The sequence below is a fragment of the Cuculus canorus genome, chromosome 3 (genome assembly GCF_017976375.1).
Source record: "Cuculus canorus isolate bCucCan1 chromosome 3, bCucCan1.pri, whole genome shotgun sequence".
In the NCBI taxonomy this organism is placed as follows: Eukaryota; Metazoa; Chordata; class Aves; order Cuculiformes; family Cuculidae; genus Cuculus; species Cuculus canorus.
Window position 1 is genome coordinate 81,798,128 of NC_071403.1, and position 25,915 is coordinate 81,824,042.

General features: G+C 45.6%; 1 protein-coding gene across 2 annotated transcripts in view; it reads left to right on the plus strand.

Moving 5' to 3' along the window:
• The first annotated feature begins 8,018 nt into the window (after nucleotides 1-8,018).
• ANKEF1 (ankyrin repeat and EF-hand domain containing 1) overlaps nucleotides 8,019-25,915 on the plus strand; it is a 40,341-nt gene continuing 22,444 nt past the window's right edge. The window contains exons 1-4 of one of the 2 annotated variants that reach the window (XM_054060915.1): nucleotides 8,019-8,505; nucleotides 14,742-14,894; nucleotides 19,248-19,378; nucleotides 22,136-24,682. In XM_054060915.1, the coding sequence (XP_053916890.1) occupies nucleotides 8,172-8,505; nucleotides 14,742-14,894; nucleotides 19,248-19,378; nucleotides 22,136-22,483 (966 nt within the window). In that variant the 5' untranslated portion in view covers nucleotides 8,019-8,171 and the 3' untranslated portion in view covers nucleotides 22,484-24,682. Of the gene's footprint in view, nucleotides 8,506-14,741; nucleotides 14,895-19,246; nucleotides 19,379-22,135; nucleotides 24,683-25,915 lie in introns of those variants that run through there. The other variant, XM_054060912.1, reaches the window with a different exon arrangement.

Below are 25,915 nucleotides of genomic sequence, written 5' to 3' on the forward strand. Positions count from 1 at the left end.
TCTTCTCAGAAACTAGATGAAAAGCAGATCTTTCACCCCTGAAGTCAAGCTTGAAGTCCTGGGGCACACTGGAGGAGCACAGCCCATCCCAGCTCTTCTTCATCATGGTCCTATCCAGCCACTGCACAAGAACAAACTGAAGTCCTTTAGAAATGCACTCTGAGGATAGGGACAACAAGGCAACAATTCTCTGCTCATCAAAAAGGGTATAACATAATTTTTTCCATCTAATTTGCTTTGGAGTCATAACTAATAGAGTTAGTAACATCCAAGCAGTACTTTTTTTCCAAGAGGAACCCAGCCAATGCCTTAAATCCACAGTTTGGCACTTCTGGAAATGACTTGGTTTTCCAAGATGTGGAAGAAAGGCAGCCACTGTTGTCCTCATGAAGGCAGCACTGTTGAAAATTTGCTTATGTAACCACCTAAGGAGGGGTTGTGATACCTCCGGAAAGCTTGTTCTTCAGTTTTTAACTGTAGCAACTTGTTATTTCACACTGCCAAACCTCTAGGAAAACTTTAAGCACGAACTTGACAGGTTGCCATTCTCAGAAAGGCTCTCAGAAGGAGTGGAAGATCCCAGGGCATGTTCTAGGTGCAGACTTGTTCAGATCCTCATCAGTATCAGCCTCTTGACCTCTTAGCTCAAAATCCAGACCTTTGCTTAAACTTGCTACAGAAAAAAAAAACCCACAACTGACTTGAATTACATATGAGGTAGAACAAATTAAGACAGAGATAAAAACTTAAAAAAAAATTATTTTAGTTCTAAAGATGAAAAAGGATTTCAGAAACTAGACAAAATATAGAATCATAAATTCAATATGAATATTAACATGCATGCATCTGTGTGTGCACATATATATATATATATATATATTTGAGTTAGACACAGAATAATACAAAGCCAGAGGAAAATAATTCCAACAAATAGAGAAATTCTCCTGCATGCAGTCTTCACTGTACACCTAAGTGGCCTCATTTTCTGGACTAGGTAGTCATGAAGTTGTTTCTAACTGTGAAGGAGACAGTTCTAATCCATAACTTCCACGGTATTTTTTTCTGCTGCTCCGACAACACACTGCTCCTGTTCTTAGACGGGAGCGTGCTGTATTTGTGCAGTACGTTTTTAATACATTTTGAAGTTCATAGTGACAGAATGAGATTCAGAGGTTTGTTAGGTCACCTTTTATTTTTTGGGAGAATGGTTTTGTCACTGCCTGTGATCTTTGTATAATTAACGGGACACGAAAGCTCAGAGAGCAGAGACTGGCAGATGCAGAGGAGAGGCGGGTAGGTGGCATGGAGAAGGAGAATCTGGAATCCCTTTCCATCTTTTTTATGATGGAAGAAACCAGACAAAGAAGCTGGCTGGAGGACAGGTTGATACTAATTCTCATGATTTTGAGGGTTGCATAATATTTTTTAAATGTAAACACAAAGCTTTTTCGGCGACATCCAGCAGCAGGACGGTGAGTACTGCGGTGGGGTGGCCATCTGAGGTGGTGGGGCACTTCCCTGTGACGGGAAAAGCCTAGGAAAACCTAAACGGGAGCAGGGCGGGCGGTGCTCGGCTCCTGACACGCGGCAGCGGACGGTCCCGCGCGGTGCCTGACGGGAGGGGGCGGTCCCGGCGGCTACCGCGGGAGATTTAAACGGTCTCTTGGGAGCACGGCGACTGGGAGCGCGGCGAAGAGGAGCGAGGCAAAGAGGTGCGGGGCACGTTATTACGAAGGGGCAGTTTGAGCGGCAGGTCGAGCGGTCAGGGCGAGCAGGAAGGGCTCAGGGAGAGGCTGGTGGCTGACCATGGTGGCTACCAGGCAGAAGATTAAAACTGCTCCGGGTGCTGCAGCGAGCAGGATGGATACTGCCACCCAGACAGAGCCTCAGTGGGTCCATGCAGCCACGCAGACCCTGGGTTGTAGGCAATGCCCCCCTCCAACACCAGCCTGTGCCTCTGATACCGGCTACGCTTGTGGGAGCTGTGCACGAGTCGCAGAACTCCTTCACATGGTGGCAGAGCTGAGGGAGGAGGTGAATAGGTTAAGGACTATCAGGGAATGTGAGAGGGACATAGATCTTTGGAGCAGTGCCCTCACACAAACCCAGCAGGCTGCTGGAGCCAATGCGGCGGAGCAGCTTGATCCTATAATCTGTGAGGCAGGGGGAACAAGAGATGGGGGATGGCAGCAGGTTCCTGACCGGCGTAGGAAACCTGCTCCCCCCACCCAGACAATTAACCCCCAGATAGCCCTCAGAAATAAATATGAAATGCTGCAGGTAGAACCTATTCCCCAGGAAGAAGCAGTGGAAGAAGGAGATGGTCCCCACAGCCTGGAAACATTCCCTAGGCTCCAGCATCCTCGGAGGGCCCTAAAAACATCCTCTGTCAAGAAAAAGAGGAGAGTGATCGTCTTAGGGGATTCCCTTCTTAAAGGAATGGAGGGTCCCATCTGCAGACCGGACCCGCTCCACAGGGAGGTCTGCTGCTTGCCGGGGGCTTCAGTGAGGGATATCAATAGAAAACTCCCTTCCTTGGTGAAGGAAACGGATTACTATCCCCTCTTAGTATTTCAAATAGGTAATGATGACTTACAGCGCAGAAAGCTGAAAGCCATCAAAAGAGACTTCAGGGATTTAGGGAAGATGATTGAGGGCTCTGGAGCGCAAGTGGTGTTTAGCTCCATCCCAATACTAAGGAATATGGAGCAGGAAGTCAGGAACGTACAGATGATTAATGCCTGGCTCCGAGCCTGGTGTGAGGAGAGAGGCTTTGGCTTCTTTGATCATGGGGTGACCCACCCACCCCCAGGTTTTCTTACTAGGGATGGGTCATACTTGTCTCGAAGGGGAACTAAAGTTATCTCTAAAAATCTGGTTAGGCTCTTAAATAGAGCTTTAAACTAGATGTGAAGGGGGAAGGGGAGGAGACCAGGCTAGTTGGGAATGAGCCTGGAAGTGGGAAACCGGCGGCTGAGAAATGGTGTGCTGGAGAGGACCACCAGTACACCACAACAGGGCAAGTGAGGGCGAGTATAAGTGGGGACGGTAAGGATAAAACTGGGTCTGTGGAATTAGTTATTCCAAGGACCAGTCAATCGAGAATAAACTCTCTTCCCTTTATGAGGGCTGAAGGTTCATCAGCCCAGCTGAAGTGCATTTACACCAATGCACGCAGCATGGGCAATAAGAAGGATGAGCTGGAAGCTGTTGTAGGGCAAGGTGACTATGATGTCATTGCCATCACAGAAACGTGGTGGGATGACTCACATAACTGGACTACAGCTATGTTGGGATATAAACTCTTCAGGCGGGACAGGAAGGGTAGGAAAGGAGGCGGGGTAGCCCTCTATGTCAAAGAGTGCTTTGAAACTCTCGAACTGGATTACGGTGAGGACGGGATCGAGTGCCTATGGGTTAAAATCAGAGGAGCCCACAAGAAAGGGGACTTTGTGATAGGAGTCTGTTACAGACCACCCAGCCAAGAAGAAGCTGCTGATGAACTCTTCTATAAACAGCTGGGGACAGTCTCTAAATCTCTGCCTCTTGTCCTTGTGGGAGACTTTAACTTTCCGGATGTCTGCTGGGAATACAATACAGCAGAAAGGAAACAGTCTAGGAGGTTCCTGGAGTGCATCGAAGACAACTTCCTTGCACAACTGGTTAGCGAACCAACAAGGGAGGGTGCCTTCCTAGACCTGCTGTTTGTGAATAGGGAAGGTCTTGTTGGGGATTTGACGGTTGGAGGACGCCTGGGATTAAGTGATCATGAGATGATAGGGTTTTCAGTTCTAGGTGGGATTAAGAAGGGGGTTAGCAAAGCAGTCACATTAAACTTCCAGAGGGCAGACTTTGGCCTGTTCAGAAGGTTGATTAGCAAAGTCCCGTGGGAAACAGTCCTTCAGGGCAAGGGAGCCCATGAGGGTTGGGCGCTCTTGAAAAATGAAATCCTATCAGCTCAAGAGCAGGCCATCCCTGTGTTCCGGAAAAGGAGCCGGCGGGGGGAAAAGCCAGCTTGGTGGAGCAGGGTGATCTCAAGATGCGTCAATAAGAAAAAGAAGCTCTATGTGCTCTGGAGGAAAGGACAGGCATCTTGGGTGGACTACAGGGACGAAGTGAGATCGTGCAGGGAAGAAATCAGGAGGGCCAAGGCCCAACTAGAATTAAAACTCGCTAAGTCTGTGAAAGACAACAAAAAGTCTTTCTACAAGTACATTAACAGGAAAAGGAGGACGAGGGAGAATATCCAGTCTCTAGTGGATGCAGAAGGAATAACAGTGACAGGGGATAAGGACAAGGCTGAGGTACTTAATGCCTTCTTCGCCTCAGTCTTTAATAGCAAAGAAAGTTGTTCCTTCTGTTTACAAATCCAAGAGTTAGAGGCGCAGATTGAGGCTCCTGTGATCCAAGAGGAGGCGGTTAGAGACTTGCTTGCCCAGCTAGACGTCCACAAGTCTATGGGGCCGGATGGGATCCACCCAAGAGTATTGAAGGAACTGGCGGATGTCCTTTCCAAACCCCTATCCATCATCTTCCAGAGGTCCTGGCTGACTGGGGAAGTTCCACTAGACTGGAGGCTGGCTGATGTAGTGCCCATATACAAGAAGGGTTGCAGAGAGGATCCGGGGAACTACAGGCCTGTCAGTCTCACCTCAGTGCCAGGGAAAGTCATGGAACAGGTAATCTTGAGTGCTATCATGAAGCACACGCAAGAGAACCGGGTGATCAGGCCCAGTCAACATGGGTTTACAAAAGGCAGATCTTGCCAAACTAACCTGATCACCTTCTATGACAAAATCACTCAACTACTGGATGGGGGAAAGGCTGTGGATGTAGTCTTCTTGGACTTCAGTAAAGCCTTTGACACAGTTTCTCACAGCATTCTGCTTCAGAAACTGTCAGCCTCTGGCCTGGACAGGCGCACACTCTCCTGGGTTGAAAACTGGTTGGATGGCCGGGCCCAGAGAGTGGTGGTCAATGGAGTTAACTCCAGCTGGAGGCCAGTCACAAGTGGAGTTCCTCAGGGCTCAGTACTGGGTCCAGCTCTGTTCAATGTCTTTATCAATGACCTGGATGAAGGCATTGAGTGCACCCTCAGCAAGTTTGCAGATGACACTAAGCTGGGAGGAAGTGTCGACCTGCTGGAGGGTAGGGAGACTCTGCAAAGGGATCTGAACAGGCTGGACTGCTGGGCCGAGACCAATGGGATGAGGTTTAACAAGACCAAATGCCGGGTCCTGCACTTGGGGCACAACAACCCTATGCAGCGCTACAGACTGGGGGAAGAATGGCTGGAGAGCTGCACAGAAGAGAGGGACCTGGGGGTGCTGGTTGACAGCCGACTGAACATGAGCCAGCAGTGTGCCCAGGTGGCCAAGAAGGCCAATGGCATCTTGGCTTGTATCAGAAATGGGGTCACCAGCAGGTCCAGGGAGGTTATTCTCCCTCTGTACTTGGCACTGGTGAGGCCGCACCTCGAATACTGTGTTCAGTTCTGGGCCCCTCACCACAAGAAGGATGTTGAGGCTCTGGAGCGTGTCCAGAGAAGAGCAACAAAGCTGGTGAGGGGGCTGGAGAACAAGTCTTATGAGGAGCGGCTGAGAGAGCTGGGGTTGTTTAGCCTTGAGAAGAGGAGGCTGAGGGGAGACCTTATTACTCTCTACAACTACCTGAAAGGAGGTTGTGGAGAGGAGGGAGCTGGCCTCTTCTCCCAAGTGACAGGGGACAGGACTAGAGGGAATGGCCTGAAGCTCCGCCAGGGGAGGTTCAGGTTGGATATCAGAAAAAAATTCTTCACAGTAAGAGTCATTGGGTACTGGAACAGGCTGCCCAGGGAGGTGGTCGAGTCGCCTTCCCTGGAGGTGTTTAAGGAACGGGTGGATGAAGTACTTAGGAACATGGTTTAGGGAGTGTTAGGAACGGTTGGACTCGATGATCCAATGGGTCCTTTCCAACCTTGTGATTCTGTGATTCTGTAATGGTAAATATATCACAATAAAAGCTTTGTGACTCAAGTAGTCACAGAAGACTGACTGATCTTTTAAAGGCTAAAAAAGGGCAGCCTCTTCCAGCGTGATGGAGCATGATCAAATAAATCCTGCTGACGACAGATATCTGGATATCTTCTTTTGGGTTTAACTATACCACTTTCCCAGCAGCAACGCATAACCTCATTTTCCAAGCCACTTGAGGCTTTAAGTGTTATTATGCAATGCCTACAGGAGACCTGAGCACTGCAGAAGAAAGAGTACCCAACAATTAAAAGGCAAAGTAAATCTAGACAGATGGGCAATCAATAAGAGTAAAGACATATGAATGCCCCAGCCCATGGAAAATAGATTTAAGCAATGACTATTCCCTTTCTCCTGAGAATGACTTTAAAAACACCCTATGTCAGTGCAAAGGGACCTCCATGCAAACATGACACACTACTCACTGCAGGGACCACTGCCATTTGTGGAGACCCATGAAGAGCAGGGCACCACCAGTTCTGAAACCCCTTTGCCACCACCCGATACAGTGGGTATTTGAGATAAACTACTTAAAGTGAACAAGGCTGACTGTGGAGCTGTAGCAATGCAAACTAAGCAAATATTTAAGACTATCTCTGTGCGAGTTAATCGTGTTGCTTCCTCTGCTGCCATGTATGCCAATGAATGACTCTAGCCCCTTTGTATTTTTTACAAGCTGGCTTTAAATTGTAATTAATAAAGGCATCTGCCTCTCTGAACCATTTCATTTTACTCAGAGGAGGCAGATACGACATACTATCCCCTCCAATAGCTGCTTAGAGAGTTTCTCAGATGAAGGAAAGGACAGAGAAAACCCTACCTAATCAAATTTCTCCTTAGCTTTTGAGGATCTTTGTTCAGCAATGTAAAGCTGTCATTTTAGCTTATAAGAAATAGATGTTTTCCTCCATCGAAGAGTGCTCATAGGCACCCTTGATATAACATAGCAGACACAGATCTGGGCCATACAGAACCCACATCAATTTAATGCTAACATAGCACACAACAACGATAACATAATAAGGCAGCTGTATTAGAAATCCTGATTTCACAGATTTAGAAATACTCCTGATGCCTTCATTTCACGTCCTACAGCTTGGCTGTTGTGATGGGACTTCATGAAATTCCAGGGAATGAAGAGGTTGAACTGTCGATGGTAACTTCAGCCCAGGCTTTCGGCACAACCCAGCTCCCTTTTGCCCTCACGGATACAGCTGACAGACCATGCTTACAGCCTGTGCTATTTTTACTAAACAAGCCACGAGAGGGACAGGAGAGGAAGAATGGTAATAGAACTCACAAAATTGTTAAGGTTGGAAAAGATTTCTAAGATCATAGAATCAAAGAACAGTTTGGGTTGGAAGGGATCTTAAAAATCGTTCTAGTTCCCTGGGCAACCTGCTCCAATGCCTCACCACTCTCATGGTGAAGAAATTCCTCCTTATGTCTAGTCTAAATCTGCCACTCTTCAGTTTATACCCATTCCCCCTAGTCGTATCACTACAAGCCTTGAAGAGTCCCTCCACAGCTTTCTTGTAGCTCCTTCAGGTACCAGAAAGTAGCTATAAGATCTCCTCAGAACCCCAACTCTCTCAGCCTGTCATTGGATCATTGAGTCCAATCATCAATTCAATATCAACATGCCTACTAAACCACAGAATCCTAGAATCACCAGATTGGAAAAGACCTCTTGGATCAGCGAGTCCAATCATTCCTATCTGCCAAACCATGCCCCGAAGCACCATATCTACATAGTTTCTGAACACCCCCAGGGACGGCAATTCCACCACTTCCCTGGGCAGCCTGTTCCAGCGCTTGACCAGCTTTTCCATGACATTTCCCAAACATCCAGTCTAAACCTCCCCTGGTGCCACTCGAAGCCATATCCTCTAGTCTTATTGCTTGTTTCTTGGGAGAACCTCCTTTTAGGTAGTTGTGGAGGGTGAGAAGGCGTCTCCTTCTCTCCAGACGGAATAGCCGCAGGTCCCTCGCAAGGCTTGCACTCCAGACCCTTCCCAGGGCTCGCTGCCCTCCCTCTCCCAGTGCGGAGGCTCCCTGGGTTCGCTCGGTATCTCGGAGCCGGCGGTGCCCGCGGGGCGAGGGCGGCGCCGTGGAGAGGGTGCCCTGCGCACACGCCCCGCACACACGGGCAAGGGCAGCATGTGGGCAGCGACCCCTCTCCTCCTCCTCCTCCTCCTGCTGCTGCTGCTGCTGCGGCGGCGGTGCCGGCGCGGGGCGGCGCGGCTGGAGCCGGCGGGCCGAGCCGTGCTGATCACGGGCTGCGACAGCGGCTTCGGGCACCTGCTGGCGCTGCGGCTGCACCGCTTGGGCTTCACCGTGTTCGCCGGCTGCCTGTGCCCCGGCGGCCCCGGCGCGCAGCGCCTGCAGCGGGAGGCGGGGACCGGCCGCCTGCGCGTCCTGCGCCTCGATGTCACCCGCGACCGCGACGTGCGCGACGCCAAGGAGACGGTGCTCGCCCACCTGCCCGAGCGAGGTGAGCCGGCCGGGGAACGGGCACGGGAGGGGAGGCAGAGGGAAGCCGCTCCCTCCCTTCCCCCCTCTCTCCCGGGGTTCGGAGCGGCGGCTGGAGCGGGCATCCCGGGCATCCCGAGAGAGAGGCTGAGATCGAGCATCCCGAGAAAGAGACTGAGATCGAACATCCCGAGCATCCCAAGAGGGTGACTGGGAGCGAGCATCCCGAGAGAGAGACTGGGACCGAGCATCCCGGGCATCCCCATTAGGAAACTGGGAGCGCGCATCCCGAGAAAGAGACTGGGATTGAGCACCCCGGGCACCCCGAGAGTGAGACTGGGATCGAGCATCCCGGGAGGGCGTCTGGGAGATAGCACAGCGAGCATCTCGATCATCCCCAGACGTGCGGCTGGAGCGGGCATCCCGAGCATCCCCAGAGGGAGACTGGGAGCGAGCATCCCGGGCATCCCGAGAGGAGGGTAGGGAGCGAGCATCCCCAGAGAGACCGCTGGAGTGGTCACCCCGAGAGGGGGACTGGGAGCGAGCATCCCGAGCATCCGGAGAGGTGCGGCTGGGAGCAAGCAGCTCCAGAGGGGCGGCTGGAGCGCCTGCAGTGACCGCCACCGGTAACAACGGCGGTGTTTGATGTTAAAACCGCGTTGTGCTGAGCTAAGCAGTCCACGAACCGGGGCCCATCCGAACGTGCCGACAGTGGAAAGTGGGTGCGGTCTTCAGGGTGCCTCGCATGGGTATCGCCTGCCTACCAGGAGAGGAAATTGCCAGGATCCCTTTGCAGATATCCAACAGCAGGGAACCACAGGGAACAAGTGCGCACGCATAGAATCATAAAATAGTTTGGGTTGGAAGGGACTTTAAAGCTCATCTAGTTCCAACCCCCCTGCCATGGGTAGGGACACCTCCCACTAGATCAGGCTGCCCAAGGCCCCATCCAACCTGGCCTGGAACACCTCCAGGGATGGGGCAGCCACAGCTTCCCTGGGCAACCTGTGCCAGTGTCTCACCATTCTCATCATGAAGAAATTCTTCCTAATGTCTAGCCTAAATCTGCCCCTCTCCACTTTATATCTGTTCCCCCTCGTCCTATCACCACAAGCCTTTGTGGATAGACTGTAGCTTGCGGAATAATTGCAGACAACCTAAATCCTGGGTTATCTGCTCAGAACACGTGACAGGGTGCGGGTAACAGGGCCACAGTTAGATACTGGGGGGTACACTTGGCCCAGAGCAGGCTTGCTCAGGCTCAGAAGTAAGAGTCCCTCAGAATTAGATGGGGAATATAAGCACAGAATAAAGCATGCAGAACAATAATGAAATGCACGTTCTTTGCCTGCCTGGTTCTTAACACATTAGGAAGAGAATGAAACGAAAAGTAAAATGACAAAAAGCATGGACGCAGCTCATTAAGTACGTGTATTTATGGTTGAGCTTCACCTTATCTGATTAAGAGGCAGAGCCTTCCCTTCAGGCTGCAGAGACAACCCTGATGACTCGCAAAAGCCCTTATTTGGGGCTTTTTTATAGTCCCCCCATGGACTCTGTGGCTCAGACAAGTATAAATATTTTGAATGTTAAACATTGGCAAATACGCAGTCTTCTAAGTCATCTTAATCTGACTGATAAGCCATTTTTTTTCCCTTTATCTTAAATATTTTCTTGTAGTTGATGAGAATACATGTTCTGTCATGTTTATTATGTCTCTATACACCACTTTCCTCCTTTCAAACTTGCAGAAAACGCTTGTTTCTGCTTGTATTCCTATAAAGCCTATTGATCCTGGTCAGCATCATGTACTCTTGCTCTAGACCCTGATGTACGGACAAAGTAAGAGAGTTCGGGTCCTGAAGAGTGTACAGTCTACAATGGAAGGCTCTCCAGACAAGAAGCTGGCAATGAACAGAGACTTGGAGAGCTCAAGTCCCTCCTGAAACTTGTTCTTCAGCAAATTTGAGTCCCTGCAAACCTAGAACTGAGTTGAAGAGGCTGCAGTTCTACACTGTAAAGCCTGCTTTTTTCTGCCTGGAGTCCACATGAAAAAAAAACCAAACACCTAAGTGTGGACTTCACTGGATGTGAGAGTCACGCTCTTCCACTGACTCAGTTCACTGCATGGAAAAGTATGAGAAGTCCCTGGTTCTGGGAAGAATGAGTCCAAGAAGCCTCACTCAGCAGTTGCTGGTGGCAAGGGAATTCATGCAGGATACTGTGCTCTAGCATTTTCCTAGACCCAGGATAAGTAGACTTATAAAAGACTTTCTGCTTTAAGTAGATAATTCAATATAAAATGTATGAAACTTGTTTAAAATCTCAAGAATGAAACACAGTACTCCCTACACCTTCTGGTTATGCTGTAACCATGCAATAACTGTTTCCCCTTGTCCCCCTTGTCTTCTCTCTCTCCATTATGCAGGAGTAGAAGTCCACACTTCTGGCAACTCACCCAGCTGGACATTCTACCACTTCATAGTTGTTTCTTTGTAAATATTTATTCTATTCTAGACTGTGAAATTATGTCTGTCTGAAAAGGATGGCAAATTAATTTCCATGGTGCATAGTTCATTCTCTAGAGCTAACTAACTGTCCCTCCATGAAAATCTCACTCTGATGCCTTTCTTTTTGCTTATTTGTTTTTATGGCTTGCGTGCCCATTGAGATAGCTTTCTGAAATATTTAGAGTCCTTTTTTGCTATATATTGCATAATATTCTGAGCAAAGGATATTACCTATCTGAATTATCTATCTGAATCAGGAGTCTCAGCTGACCCACGGACATCCTGCATTGCCACAGATTGGTTTGTTACCTCTCTTGATTTCTTCCATATGAATATGGCAAATCACACTATCCTTCCTTTGAATGGTTTCCTTTAGTACTGAATTGGAATCTTTCAGGAAAGAGCCTGTCATTATTGCATGGGCTCAGTTTTAGATGAGAAACTCTAAAGATCGGTGATAAAAATAATATATATTTGAGCTTAGAAAATCTGGCTGAATTCAGATATTATCTGTGTAGGCACCTAGATAGAAACAGCTTTAATTTTCACAGGGTTTTGCAAGCGTACAGCTTGCTTAACTTGAATAGGAAGAGGACTTTTAAGAGTTTCTGAAAAAACATCAGGTATCTTTTGGGCCCAAATAAAGACTTTGGATATGTGCCTTTTGGTCAACATACTTTGAAGCAGAAATCATCTGGGAGGTTATGTAAGACCTAGTGTTCTTCTCCTGAAAGCCTCATTAATCTTAAGTTAGGTTTCCTAAAGTGATTCCTTAGATCCCCTGCTATATCTCTTAATCTTTGTCCTCAGGATCCATTTTCCCAATACAGAGATCAGTGACAATCTCGTTGATGTCCATTTCTGCTTTCCAGTTTATTTATTCCCTGCTTGCTGTAGCATAGTCAAAGACTGCTCTTCCTAAACTGTGCTTGGACCGACTTCTGGGCAGACTGTTTTTCAGGAGGTAGGAAATTTTCTGAAAAAGCAGCATAAGGTAATAATGTTCATTATTAAGGTTAATTATTTGGATAGAATTTTGTGAATTGATTCAATTGAACAAAGTGGCAGGAAAATTTGTGGAAAATACCAATACATTTCCCATTCATGAATGCCAAAATATTCTGAGAAACAACATTTTTTGCTTGAGGGCAAACAAAATGTTTTGAGCTCACCCCGAGCAAAATCTCTTACATTTTACTTAATCTTCTCTTCAGAAAAATCTGTTTTGGTTTAACTCAAGGCAGTTTTTCTCCTCTTGACTTTTGATTTGGCCACTGCAGAGATGAAGGAGCAATTATCCTATGAATTCTGCCTGTTCACACATGCAGGCTGGCCTCACCACTAACCACCTGGAGTCTTTAAAGGGAAGGATGGCAAAGGGCTGGAGATAAAACTTTAGCCTTGCAAGATAAATTGTGCATTTCACAGCTTAGAGAAAGGGAAGCAAACAAATTGTCTGAAGTTTAATAGGTGCATTTCTGAAGCACTGATGAATTCAGGGGTATATGGAATAAGCGTTCTTGCTGTGCTCTGCTGAATGCAGTGGCTGAAGCAAAATGACATTTTTGTCTTTAATTAGGAAAGGTACAGCCGAGAAGATCAGGGAATAGCTTTTGCAGTCATGCCAGGCTTTAGTTTGTGTTGTGTTAAGAGTTAGGTTATGTAAAAATAAACCTGAATACAGCGATCTCCAGTCTTAAGTAGAAACAGATGGGGCGCGCAGCTAGTCAGTCCATCTGGAGATCAGATCATGTGCAAGTAACAAAATTGATAATTAGCATTTTCAGAGGGCTCTCTAATGCACTGATCTTGACGCATTTTACAAGGAGGTCAGTCCCATGGGCTAGTTCCAATTTAAGAAGGGGAAATAAAGCCACAGAATGATGGAAAGGCCTAGAACAACAAGGCAATAGTCGGGGGAAGAAGGAGGGTGCCCAAATCCAGTGGCCACTTTTTTGGTCCTTTTCCTCTCCTCTGTCCACTAACGTTTGGGGCTGTAGAAAAGAGGTAAGTACTCAGGAAACTGCTGCATTACTAGGACAGCAGTTGGTCTGTATCTGGACTTACAAGAGATGTCCAGTCTCAAGGACTGCTGTGTGATAAGACTGCTGAATAACGATTTATTCTCTTTGGAGGATGCTAAAAGTTCTGATTTTGAGTGTTTTGCTCTGCAAATGAGACATTCACTGAAGTAACTTTGTTTCTTTCTCTGTTTAAACACCAGTTTCATTACATAACACAAGTGTAGTGTAAATGCATAAGGAAAGCTTACAGAGGTCTGCTTTACAAACTAATTTAAAAAATAGTCTGTTTCAGCTTAAACTGTTGTTGTGCATGAAATAATGTGTTGGCAGTTCTTGGCAGGGTTCTGGAAGAGCCATGATACTGTGAAATGGTCACAGTTGCTTTGTCAGAGGAGGTCAGAAAGTAAAGAGTTCAGCCCAAGGGCTTCTGCAGCACCTTCACTATGGTGACCAAAGGTCCCCTGAGATTCTCTTTGCCACCATGGGTACAGGAGGCTACAGCTGCGATGGCATTGCACACATGCCCTGGACCCCATGTCCAGAAGAAGGAAGACTGGCACTGTTACCCAGTGTGGCTCACCAGAAACTTAGGCCTGGAGATCCTGTAGAAGGCGTGCCAAAACAGTCATTTGCCTCAGACATGCACAAGGTCTTAAAAAAGCATTCATAAGAAAAATTGTAGGAGCTGCAGAAACAGGCTACAAACCTTGCTATTTCAGTGCAAGTTAGTACCCCGTGCACTTCTTAGTTACAACGCTGGTCACGCTAGAAATACCTTCAGGTATTTGAGAACAGAAGCAGGAGTGTTTTCAAAAGCACCGTGTCACTCACTGCCTCACCATACACCTACAGATATTTGTTCTGAAGGCAAGAACAAGTCAGCAAGGCTTAATCAGGGTTTAGTCAGCATGTCAGCTTCAAACTGCAAGCACTCTACGCTTCTGTGAAAAAGCATTACCAACAGTCGAGGTTATTAGCACTGCACAGTACTCACACAAATTGTTCTGTGGCTCTGGGCTAAAGGGCTTGCACTCTCTAGCAGAGAGTTATGTCAGAACAAACTTTGCAGCTCATAAGTTTCTGCTTCTAAACACTGGAATGTTCCTGTATTTCAGGCATCTGGGCTTCTTGGCACCAAGCCCTGTTGTTACGCAGGGAACAGAGTTGTCCAGGAGTATAAAATCAAGAAGATCCTGTAGCCACAGACTTTACTTGGCTACTTTACCCAATGCTGCACCCACGTAGCTGATTCTGGCTGATTTCAGAAGGAATTGAAGCTCTAAGTCCTGGAAAAGGAACCAAGACTTAGCCTCCTAAATTAGTCAGCCTCTTTGAAAATATTACCCTTTAGCCTTTAGACCGATTAATATAATTTTCACAAAGCTTCTCATAGCACACAGGGGGATTAAAGTAATTAAAATATCATGCATGGTACACTGCATTGGCAGTAAGATGTAGTCTCTCAGACCATGTTATCATAAATAACTTAAGATGACTATAAAATGAGTGATTATTAAATAGCACTGAGATTCATATAGTCCAGATAATGGCCACAATTACATTCCTTCATTAAACAAAACATGCCTGTGCTTGTAAGTAGAAAAGACAAAAAGCTTACAGAACTAAAAAGTTGTTTCCAAGGTTTCAAATCACTAAGTGTTTTGTCACCTAATGGTGATTGTTTTACTATGAAAAATGCTTGTTGAGACATTTCTCTTTCACAGGTTTCTGGGGGCTTGTCAACAATGCAGGAATATCAACATTTGGCGAGACAGGGTGGCTGTCTATGGAGAAATACGAAAAATTTGCAGATGTGAATCTCCTTGGGAGCATCAGGACAACCCTGGCATTTCTTCCCCTTCTAAGGAAATACAAGGGTAATGCTAATCCACCGTTATTTAGAGTTGTAGAATAATTAGCTTACTATAATCAGGGTAATGTAGCATCTATAAAAGAAGCCTTAATTGTCTCTCACTGAACTGAAATGACAGCCTCCTTCTGTGTGGCCTGAAAGAGCAACTTGATCCTGAAAAGAGGGTAAAGCTGTAAGGGGAAGAAAATACCCTTAAAGTCTGTGTCTTTACAATACATAGAAAAAACATATTTACAAATAATGAATTATTTCAGTGTTTGATTCAAAGAGAGAAAAAATGCTTACAGTGGATCATTAAGCCCAGGCAAGACTTTGCAAGCACTGACAATCAGAAAACACAAAGATCCAATAAATGCCTTCTTAAATTTATTATTTGGGTTTTACTGTTTGACTGCTTTGGCAGTTAGGAGAGGAAGGATGATCCTACAGTGGTGAACTAGGGACATCCTCTCTGTGACCTTGGGCAAGGAAACTTCAAATATGTATAAGAGTGCCATACAGAGGTGCATGGGTATCGAATGGGATAGATGTATTTGCATGGACCTCCATACGCATGGGCTTTACCCTTTCTTCTGAGAAGAAATGGTTTAAACAGCTTTCTACAGCTTTGCAGCATGTCTCAGTTGCTTTGCAGTTTGTCCCCTACGTGTCCCCATCTGTATTTGGGAAAACAAGACACCCTTTTCCTTTCTCTCCCTTTTGCTTAGCCTGTCTATTTAAGTTGTAAGCTCTTTAAGGTTGGGATTTGTTCTGTGTGTATACAACATCAAGCACAGTAAGGGCTAGGCTTCACCTGGAAGCCCCAGATGCCACTGTTACACAAAATGTTGGCAAGGTAAAAGTATCTCCTTTTTGGCTACTCTGCTTTCCTCTGCTTGGTTGCCTTTGGCTGACCATATTCTGATGCAAGAAAAAAAAAATACACCTTTAAATATTGCAAGTTGGGTGTATTTTTGTAAAAGAATGTGCTATTGCACATACCCAGTGAGCGTGTTATGTGGCCATTACACGTGGAAACGACTTCTTTTTCTGTGATGTCCCACTTACTACTACAGCTTCGTGATGCTGATCCACCAGTGGCAATTCATGGATTGCACGGGGTTACTTTGAAGTGAAAGGGACTAATTGTGTGTATGATATTAAACACATGCACAAACTTTTAGAAGATCTGGGTCTAGACGGCCGCACATACATAGTAACTTATCTTAAAAGAGCACTCTGCATCTCACTCCTGGCTTTATTAACTGCCCGCACTCCATTTTCAAGTCACATCTATGTAGGAGAGGAGGTCAGGGCACTTCTAGGAAGAATCCTAGGTTTCCTGTCTCCTTCCTTGCAAGAACAGCCAGGACAGCTAAAGCTCGTGTTTTGGGAGGCAGCAGGTGACCTCTCCAAATGAACGACCTGACTTCTGTGTGTTAGAGCCTTCTCCTGAGAAAGCTAGGTTTTGGTTACCTTAGGCAAAAAGTTAAAAGAAGTTAAATGACGTGTCCCACGTCCTGAGCTACAGGATAAAGGAGGCAGAGGTCATCCTGTCATCCTACCACACAGCAGCTGTGTTCTGAAGGAAGGGGCCAGCTGACATTTTAGGATAGGCACCTGTTCCAAGAAAAACTTCAAGATTATTAATACCTGTAAGGGGAGGCATTGCCCTCCAGCCTGGAATTAAGAATCCTAATCTGAGAAAAGCAACATTTCCACTTAACATTTCCAGATGGCCAGGCCAGCTGATGCAGCATCTTGATCAGCAAGCTGGTAGTTGTTCTGTTATTTTGTAAAAGATTTATTCCTGATGCTTCGTAGGAAGGCAGAGAACCTAATTCAGAATGAGAGATTTCACTGCATTCCCATGATATCCTTTTGATGTCGCATAAGTCTATACCATTTGGTCAGATTTGGAATGAAATGTCATCTGCATGTGTAACAGCAACAGGAATGCAACTATGTTATCTGTATTGTTAGTGATACCGCCATTTTCTCTCTCACCTCTAGTATTTATATATCCACATTCACACATTTCTTACTCTAGGCAACAAAAGTAACCCCTTGAAATGAACCACAGACCAGAGCCTCGAGCTGGAAATCTCTGCTACTTTAATACATGCCTGCACTTGGCAAGAGTGACAAGGGGCAAAAAAGCAGCACAGATCAGGAAAATCACAGCAATGCAGCATAAGGCTGCACAGATATTGTCAAGTCACCTTTCCCTGGTGCAGCTTATCACTGTGCAGTCCGACTTTGACTTTATATAGAATCATAGGATCATAGAATCATAGAATCACTAGGTTGGAAAAGAACTCTAGAATCATCGAGTCCAACCATTCCTATCAACCACTAAACCATGTCCCTAAGCACCTCATCTTTTAAATACCTCCAGGGATGGTGACTCAACCACCTCCCTGGGCAGCCTGTCCCAGTGCCCAATGACCCTTTCTGTGAAAAATCTTTTTCTGATGTGCAGTCTGAACCTCCCCTGGTGGAGCTTGAGGCCATTTCCCCTTGTCCTGTCCCCTGTCACTTGGGAGAAGAGGCCAGCTCCCTCCTGCCTACAACCTCCTTTCAGGTAGTTACAGAGAGCAATAAGGTCTCCCCTCAGCCTCCTCTTCTCCAGGCTAAACAAACCTAGTTTCCTCACCTGTTCCTCATAAGACTTTTTCTCCAGCCCCTCGGCCAGCTTCATTCTCTTCTCTGGACACGCTCCAGAGCCTCAACATCCTTCTTGTGGCGAGGGGCCCAGAACTGAACACAGCATTCGAGGTGTGGTCTCACCAGTGCCAAGTACAGGGGGAGAATAACCTCCCTGGACCTACTGTCCATGCCGTTTCTGATACAAGCCTAGATGCCATTGGCCTTCCTACCTAGCCACACTGCAGGCTCATGATCAGTTGGCTGTCAATCAACACCCCCAGATCCTTCTCCTCTGTGCAGCTTTCTAGCCACTCTTCCCCTAGTCTGTAGCACTGCATAGTGTTGTTGTGCCCCAAGTGCAGGACCCGGCATTTGGCCTTGTCAAACCTCATACCATTGGTCTCAGCCCAGCAGTCCAGCCTGTTCAGATCCCTTTGAAGAGCCTCCCTGCCCTCCAGCAGATCTACACTTCCACCCAGCTTAGTGTCGTCTGCAAACTTACTTAGGGTGCATTCGATCCCCTCGTCCAGGTCATTGATAAAGACATGGAACAGGACTGGACCCAGCACTGAGCCCTGGGGACACCACTTGTGACCAGCCTCCAGCCTCCATTTACCACCACTCTCTGGGCCCAGCTATCCAACCAGTTTTTCACCCAGGAGAGTGTAAGCTTGTCCAGGCCAGAGGCAGTTTCCTAAGCAGAATGTTGTGCAAAACTGTGTCAAAGACTTCACTGAAATCCAAGAAGACTACATCCACAGCCTTTCCCTTGTCCAGTAGGCAGGTCGCTTTGTCATAGAAGGTGATCAGGTTAGTTTGGCAAGACCTGCCATTCATGAACCCATGTTGACTGGGCCTGATCACCTAGTCCTCTTGCATGTGCTTCATGATAGCACTCAAGATCACCTGTTCCATGACGTTCCCTGGCACTGAGATCACACTGACAGGCCTGTAGTTTCCAGGATCCTCCCTCCGACCCTTCTTGTACATAGGTACAACATCAGCCAGTCTCCAGTCAAGTGGAACTTTCCCAGTCAGCCAGGACTGCTGGAAGATGATGGAAGGAGATTTGGCAAGCACGTCTGCCAGCTCCCTCAATACTCTTGGGTGGATCCCATCTGGCCCCATAGACTTGTGATTGTCTAATTGGTCAAGCAAGTCTCTAACCACTTCCTCTTGGATCACAGGAGCTTTGTTCTGCTCTTCTAGCTCCCGAGTATGTACATACAAGGAAACACAACTTTACACAACTTTCCTTACTGTTAAAGAGTGAGGCAAAGAAGGCACCTCATCCTTGTCCTCATCCTTGTCCTCATCCTTGTCCTCATCCTTTGGCACATAAGCACACTTGTAAGACAGCTCTCAGCGCAGAGACATCTTTAGCGCAGAAAAAAAATGGTATATATCTACTGCAGGGAAAATCATCTACTCTCCTCTGCAGTCCTTCTCCTATTGCTACCATAGTCATAAGCAGCAAGTGGGGAATGTGTTACACTTTGCCTAGTCCAGCATATGCTACTAGATGGAAGGAAGATTTTTGTGTGAAGTTGAGCTGAGTGCACTTCTGTGCTGAGACCACACATGTACACAGCCCAGCTTTGGCATACGATGTAGTAAAACAACATCATGCTAAATACCACACTAATAGCAGTTCAGAAGGCTCAGGTAAATAAATTCTGTGTTAAAGACTGAGAGTGACATTACATTATTTGCACTATTTTCTTTTCAGGACGTATTGTTTTCATGTCCAGCATTATTGCCTATTTTACTCTGGGAAATGGCATTTATTCTATGACCAAAGCAGCTATTGAAAAGTTTTGCGATGCTCTAAGACTGGAAATGAAGAAGTTTGGTGTTCAGGTAAGTAGCTGTTGTGTTATGCTCCTTGCTATTTCTAATGTTGATTTTCATATGAGAAAGAGAGAAGTTTCACTCCTGAAACTTCCTACAGAGATGAAATGTGTCTTCCTGTGAGGATTAAAAAGTGAGTGACTTGCACAAAGAATACCAGACAATGATGTGGGAGTGGAAAAGTTGGCCAAGGGAACAGAACAAGCGTATGGAAAATAATATCTAATCTTGTGCAAAGTAAACTCCACGTATCCAAATGACAAAGATAAAGATCAGAGCTGAATCCATGGGTGCAGCTTCCCCTTGGAAAGAGGTGTTTTATCATTGAGCTGAGAATCACTGAGAACAGCAGACCTGGGTGATGTTTGCCGTTCTGAGAAACTGTGGGATAGCACTCCTCCTCTTTGTGCCAACACTCAGACTTCCACCCTTTCTCCACATCCTCTGCAGTGCAGAAACTTTCTGAGTCAGGCTTGCCTGTGCAGTGTCAGGCTCTGTGAAGAGGTCTTAACAATACCAGGTAACCAGAGCTTTCTGTGGGATGGCTGCGGGAGCAAACAGCCCAGATGTGAGTGCTGTAGAGCAAGAATGAAGGCTTATCACCTCCCTGAGGGGTCTCACAACACCAGTGCATAAAAGCTCCTTCCTTTTTTGTGGGAACAGCTGCACTGCAAGAGGCAGCATTGTGCAGAGTAATTATGTTTTTATTCTGTTAACCTAAGAGGCTCTAAGAGTGCTCTTAGTGTCCTGTCTAAGCAACACTGATAGTCAAACCTGAAGCTTAGATCACTAAGTAGCTTCACTAGGCTGTTCTGTTGGAGTCATTCCGCTGCTGAAACACTTTTCTCAAACACTAAAAGTCTTCCCTAGAGGATCTACATTGGTGAACTTTTTATGTACACAGATTTACAACATTGTTCATAAACTCTATGTTGGAAGAAATTACTGCTATGGATCTATTAACTACCCCTCTTGGATAAATATAAGATGCTATAAAATGCAAGTGATTTTACACATCCTAATGCCACACAGCATGATGTGGATTTGAACCGATTAGCTGAGGATAATCTCAAATGCATGGAAGAGCTTAGTTTAACAGGTAGCCGCTCTGGTAGTTTTGGGATTTTTACTGTTTTCTCCCACCCACAGAATAGCCCCAGCACACAATATAGTGAGCCAGGCTGATGAACATTTCTGCAATATCTAGAAGTTATTTTTCTGTTTCCAACTGTAAGCAAGAGACTGGCTGGCATTTGCCTCAGAACCTACCCTGCAGAGAGCCTGCAGAATCCACAGGCCGTCTTCCCTCTGCTCCCCTTGCCTACTCTGTCAGTCTCTTTGCCCTTTCAGGAGAAAGTTGCCCAGAGGTGGTAAGGAACAGATGGAGCTATGACTCTGTCCCACTGAACTCTGGCCAGGCAAGCTAGCTGCCTACAGGAAGCAAAGTATGTGTCTTCCACTAAAAAGAAGGCTATAGAAAATCAAGGAATGGGAAAAAGTAGTATCTCTCAGAAGCCTAGCCAACTCCCACAAGCTCCAAAACATAGAGTTTTCAAACCTGCTTTGTTTAAAATACATGTGGAAGTTTCCTATTAGCATTATTTTGGCTAATACTGAACGAGTCTGAAAATGGCACCCAGAGGTAGAGCTCCAAAAGATACCCGATGGCAAACCTACTTGATGCAGCATAAAACATCTCCAGCTATGCACGCTGTCTCTTTGCTGGAGCTTACCCGCATCCCTTCGTGCTCCCCACATACAACATACGCACCTCAACCCCTCTGGTGTGCATATGCCAATTGCCATGCAGGCCCAGAGGCAGGCACGTGCAGGTACTGACACACAGGTGTAGATGGGCTGGGTAGCAGATTGGAAACATTAAGATTTTTTGTTAACCACAGGCTTTTCAGAGGATGCCTGTCATATCCCCAGCTCAGCACCGGTTTTCCTCACCTTGTGTTGTAGTCTTTAGAAATCAGGTCAGTTAAATGCCATGGAGTTTTTAATGTTGCATATCTACAAATAGTTTTAACATGCATACTGTGAGTGCTGAGCCTGTGCAGATATTCCCCTGGAGACTCAGAAGTTAGAACAGCAATGACACATGCAAAGAAAAGAGATGGAGCAGCAAAGGATTTCTTTGCTTTCAATTTAAATCTAAATGCACAGAAATCTATGGAAATTTGCTAATGACTTCAGGGAGAGCTAGACCAGGACCTTTGCTCCCCTCCGTACTTGGCTGAAAAGGCCTATTGTCCTTCTAGTTACATCTGCCTGGGGAAAACAGCATTTCTTTCCCCAGAACTTTCAAATTTTCTTTAACATCTCCCTTTTTTCCAAACTGGGGCAAAAAATTATTTCTTGCAAGATTCACCGAGTGAAAAATCTAAAGTATTCTACTTTGGAAGCATCAAAGTCATATTGAAATGCTTTGTCTCAGTATTGTCAAAACATTTATACCATTAGGCATTTCCTAAAAATCAAAGATGCACTACTGCATTCTGTGACGGTGTGCTGCGTAGTCAAAACAAGAACATTAACATCAGAGCGAAATGAGAAAGTCAGAATAACGCACCTCTGCAATCTTAAACATTTCATGGGAATGTATTTGATTTCAGTCAAGTTTTCAAGGTTAAATTTTCAACAAAGCAGCATTTTCTGGAAATCTGTCTGCAGAAAGCTTTTGATCTGTTTCACTCACTATAGTATATAATTGAACTCAGAATGACTGATTGCATCTTGGTAAGTTTTACATCTTGCTTTTAGGTCTGTATTATTCAGCCAGGAAATTACGCACGCTCTACAAAAATTCAGCCACCACTCAGTGCCGAAGAGATCTGGAATGAACTCAGTGAAGAGGAAAAGGCGGTTTACAATAAGGAGTATGTTGAAGAGCGAGCAAACTTTTTCAATAGCATACTCAGTGAGGGAAGCACTAACAGCAATGAAGTTGTAGATGCTATGGTAGATGCTTTAACATCTCCTGCACCCAAGGCGCGTTACATGGTGGCGAAGCTGAAGGAAAAAGCACTGGTGTTTGTGTGCGCCTTATGCCCAACTGCTGTGATGGATTGCATTTTGTCTTATGCACTGAGTAAAGTAAAACTTGCATAGTCTATGTTGGTACTGTTCAGTGACTCAAACTGTGCAGTTTTTTAACATGTGAAAGACAGCGCTCAGTCTAATGCCCCCAGAAATACCCAGTTACTGTGTTAGAGACGTAACAGAGACAAAAATGGAGCATATCCCATAAGGCAATTGCACACCTGAAATCATTACAGCAGAGATAAAAATACATTATTTGTAGGAACCTGAGTATTTTGAATACTTTTAATGGAGTTACGTGGCAGTAGAAAGTTAGGAAGAGTTGAATAATAGACTTGTAATATGGAAATGGTGTCTTGGCTAACTACAATTCAGTGCTTTTTCAGGTGTTCTGGATCAATCTGTAACACAGTATGTAATGAACTTTGGAAAATAAATAGCATGTTCTATTTAGAAATGAGTATTAAATCCTAAATAATCTATATTTTATCTAATGTCTGGATTAATCAATGCATTAACGTAAAGTGTAGTCAGAGACCTAAACACCAAGGTGACACATACCAGTATGCAGTAGCAAACCTGTTGCTTCAAAAGAACATACTCAGCCTGGAGCTCTGGTTTTATTATAGGGAGGTCTGAATTAAAAAATATCTATTAACATGAACAGGAAAACTTTAGTAATATGTCTATGACAATAATTGAGCACAGTGGCTTTGTTAGCAGTCTCCTACCAACTGTTGTGGAAAAGAATGCTGGTTTACACATACAGAGTTTTATATTTGGCGTGGTGTGGCATGACACAAAATTCAAGAAGTCTGGCACAAAAGATCCCAGAATAGCTGGAATCAGCTGTGATGACACTGGCAGATACAGGGCAGCATCAAGGAGCATTAGCCTCCCCCATGCCAGGTCTCCCATATCAAACTGAAGACTCTGCTGTAAGATGACCTAGTTACCTTTTCGGTATGAGCCAGAAATCGCATCCTATAGCCAAGTCTTTCCTAATATATTTCATAAATCACTGAGAAAAGTTACTTTCACTTGTGGTGGGTAACTGGGCAATCTGTGTCCAAAACATAGGTGAGATAAGCAAACAGACTGACTATTCCAGGTCGTCTCTTGATACACTCAGCAGTGGAACAGCCAATTTACTGCACCTTTTTAAGATTGTGGAACATCTTACTTCTCTTCCCAAATGTTGGACCCATTTCTGGAGCTGGCATTGTTGTGAGGGCAAGCCAAGGTTCCCACCTGTTCCCCTGCCCGTCAGTGGCAAGATTATCAGATGATTATCATCCACTCTCCTCATTTAACCACAACTGAGCAAGGCCAAGCAAGGGAATAGGAACAAGGATTATTCCATCCGAACTGATTGATTTCGTGTATAGGAATTCCCCCTGCTTGACCTCCGGGATTTCAGCAGTCTTACATAGCTTTGGAAGAGTTACTTTCATGCTCTTAGCTGTTTTCTGTGCAGATTACCCTTCTTTACAGTAAGTAGCACTGAACTCGACGAGCAGCTTTGAAACCCAGACGTTTCGCCATCAGGCCCAGGGATACACGTGCTTCTCTCTGCTTCAAAGACAATGTTGCTTTCCATCACGTGGTCTCTTTTCTATCTGCATTTCTAAAAGCTACTGCAGTAAATAGTTGCTAAGAGCCAGCATCACCAGAACAGCTGCCTCCCAGATACCAATGTGAAACAGTTCCAACTGAAAATTCCTTCTTTATTTGCTGTATATATGGTGAAGCTTGTGATCAATAAATATTTCAGTGGTCTCATGTAACATCAAATGAGGAACACTCCAGAACACTTAACTGCTTCATGTTGAAAACTAAGAACTTGTGGTGTGTAGTATCTCACAGGGGATACAGTGACAGGCTGGATCATAACAGATGGGACAAATGAAGACAGTTTGTATTTTCATTGCTGTCTAACCTGTCAGTGTGGAAGCTAACTGAAAACCAGCTACAAAATTATTATCTTTTGTCTTCCCCTTCAGCTTTTTAATATTATGATCTGCATATAAAAAGCTAATCAAGAGAGAGTCAGAGCTTCAGTTATTAACAGGCCTGATGCCTCCCACTGAAAGTCATCTGGAATCCTCCCACTGAATTATACGTGTTCCAAGGCACAGCATTAGACACATACAAGTGAAAAAAAAAGTAGCAGGAATGATTTCAGAGTCCCTGGACTTAATAGGAAAGAGACCCTCGTAAGAAATTATGATGAAAGAGGTATGGCACTCCCTCCTCTGCAGGTCTTGTAGGGGTACAGAGGTTGCAGGACTAGTAACAGAAGTTTTAAGTGAACAAACATTGTTAATCAAGTCAGTGACAAACTCTGAGGGTCTCCCAGAGCTGTGAGCACTTGGGCTGAACTCCTGCCCACCTATGTGTCACAGGAAACCCCACTCAGCTCTCAGGATCCCAACCTTTATCCTGGCACACAGAGTACCTGGCAAGCACATGCCGGGAAGCATACAGCTGCTGGAATGCCCCACCATCCCTTGTGTTACTTTGCCACATCATCGGGTGAGGAGTCAAGTTAAAGCACAGATGCATAGAAGAATCCTGTACTTACAACATCAAAAATAACCAACAGTTATAGTGTTTTAGGAAAAAAAAAAATGACAAAATGAAAGAAAAAATACTCCATTGACACTACCCTTAAAGCTGAAATACTCCTCTCCCAATACCCAGCTAACCTGCTGCAGACGCTTTCCTGGGATTTTTATCTACAGAGCCTTCATTTCAGACCGCAATCAACAGAGACCTTCTTGGCAAAACACATTAGCTCTTATAACTACTCATCTTTTATAAGCCCTGCTGACAGTTTGGGAAAAAATTAATTTTTCCCTTGAAAACAACCACCACAAAAAAGACACATCTTTCTTCCCAACTTTCCAGGAACAGAGTCTCAGGGACCTAACAAAGTACATAAGCAGACATGACCCCACTGTGGGTTATAGAGCACTCTGCTAGCTGTATGAACACGCACACAGATCTCACAGAGGTTTGGCCAGGAGACAAATTCCAGCCACGGGGGGGGCTTTCTTACTAAGCACTTACATCAGTTATTTCATGGATTTTCTCTCCCATGCAAGGACTTATTCCTAAGAGCGCACAGTAATTGGCAAAAAGAATGAACTTTGTTTCTGACAGTAACGAATTACAGAGAGAGTATAAAGGAGCGGTGACAAGTTAAAATAAATCAGCTCGGTAAGTTTTGATTGATTCGAGTAATATTAATAGCTTCCTACAGTGTCGTCAAAAAAGACACAAAGGAGAGCCCAGGAAATAGCATCAGTAGCAGGGTATTACCTACCTGCACAGTTTGGAGGTGGTTGTGGTGCTGCATGGAAGAAAGATCGTCTCCAGAATTTCATTGTTCTTTCCAGAAAATAAACTGTTCCCCTAACTTGAGACAGTGCAGTTTAAGAATTGCTCCCTTAACAGCTCCCCCGGTGGGGCTGCAGGCTGCTGTCGCGGGTAGAAGAG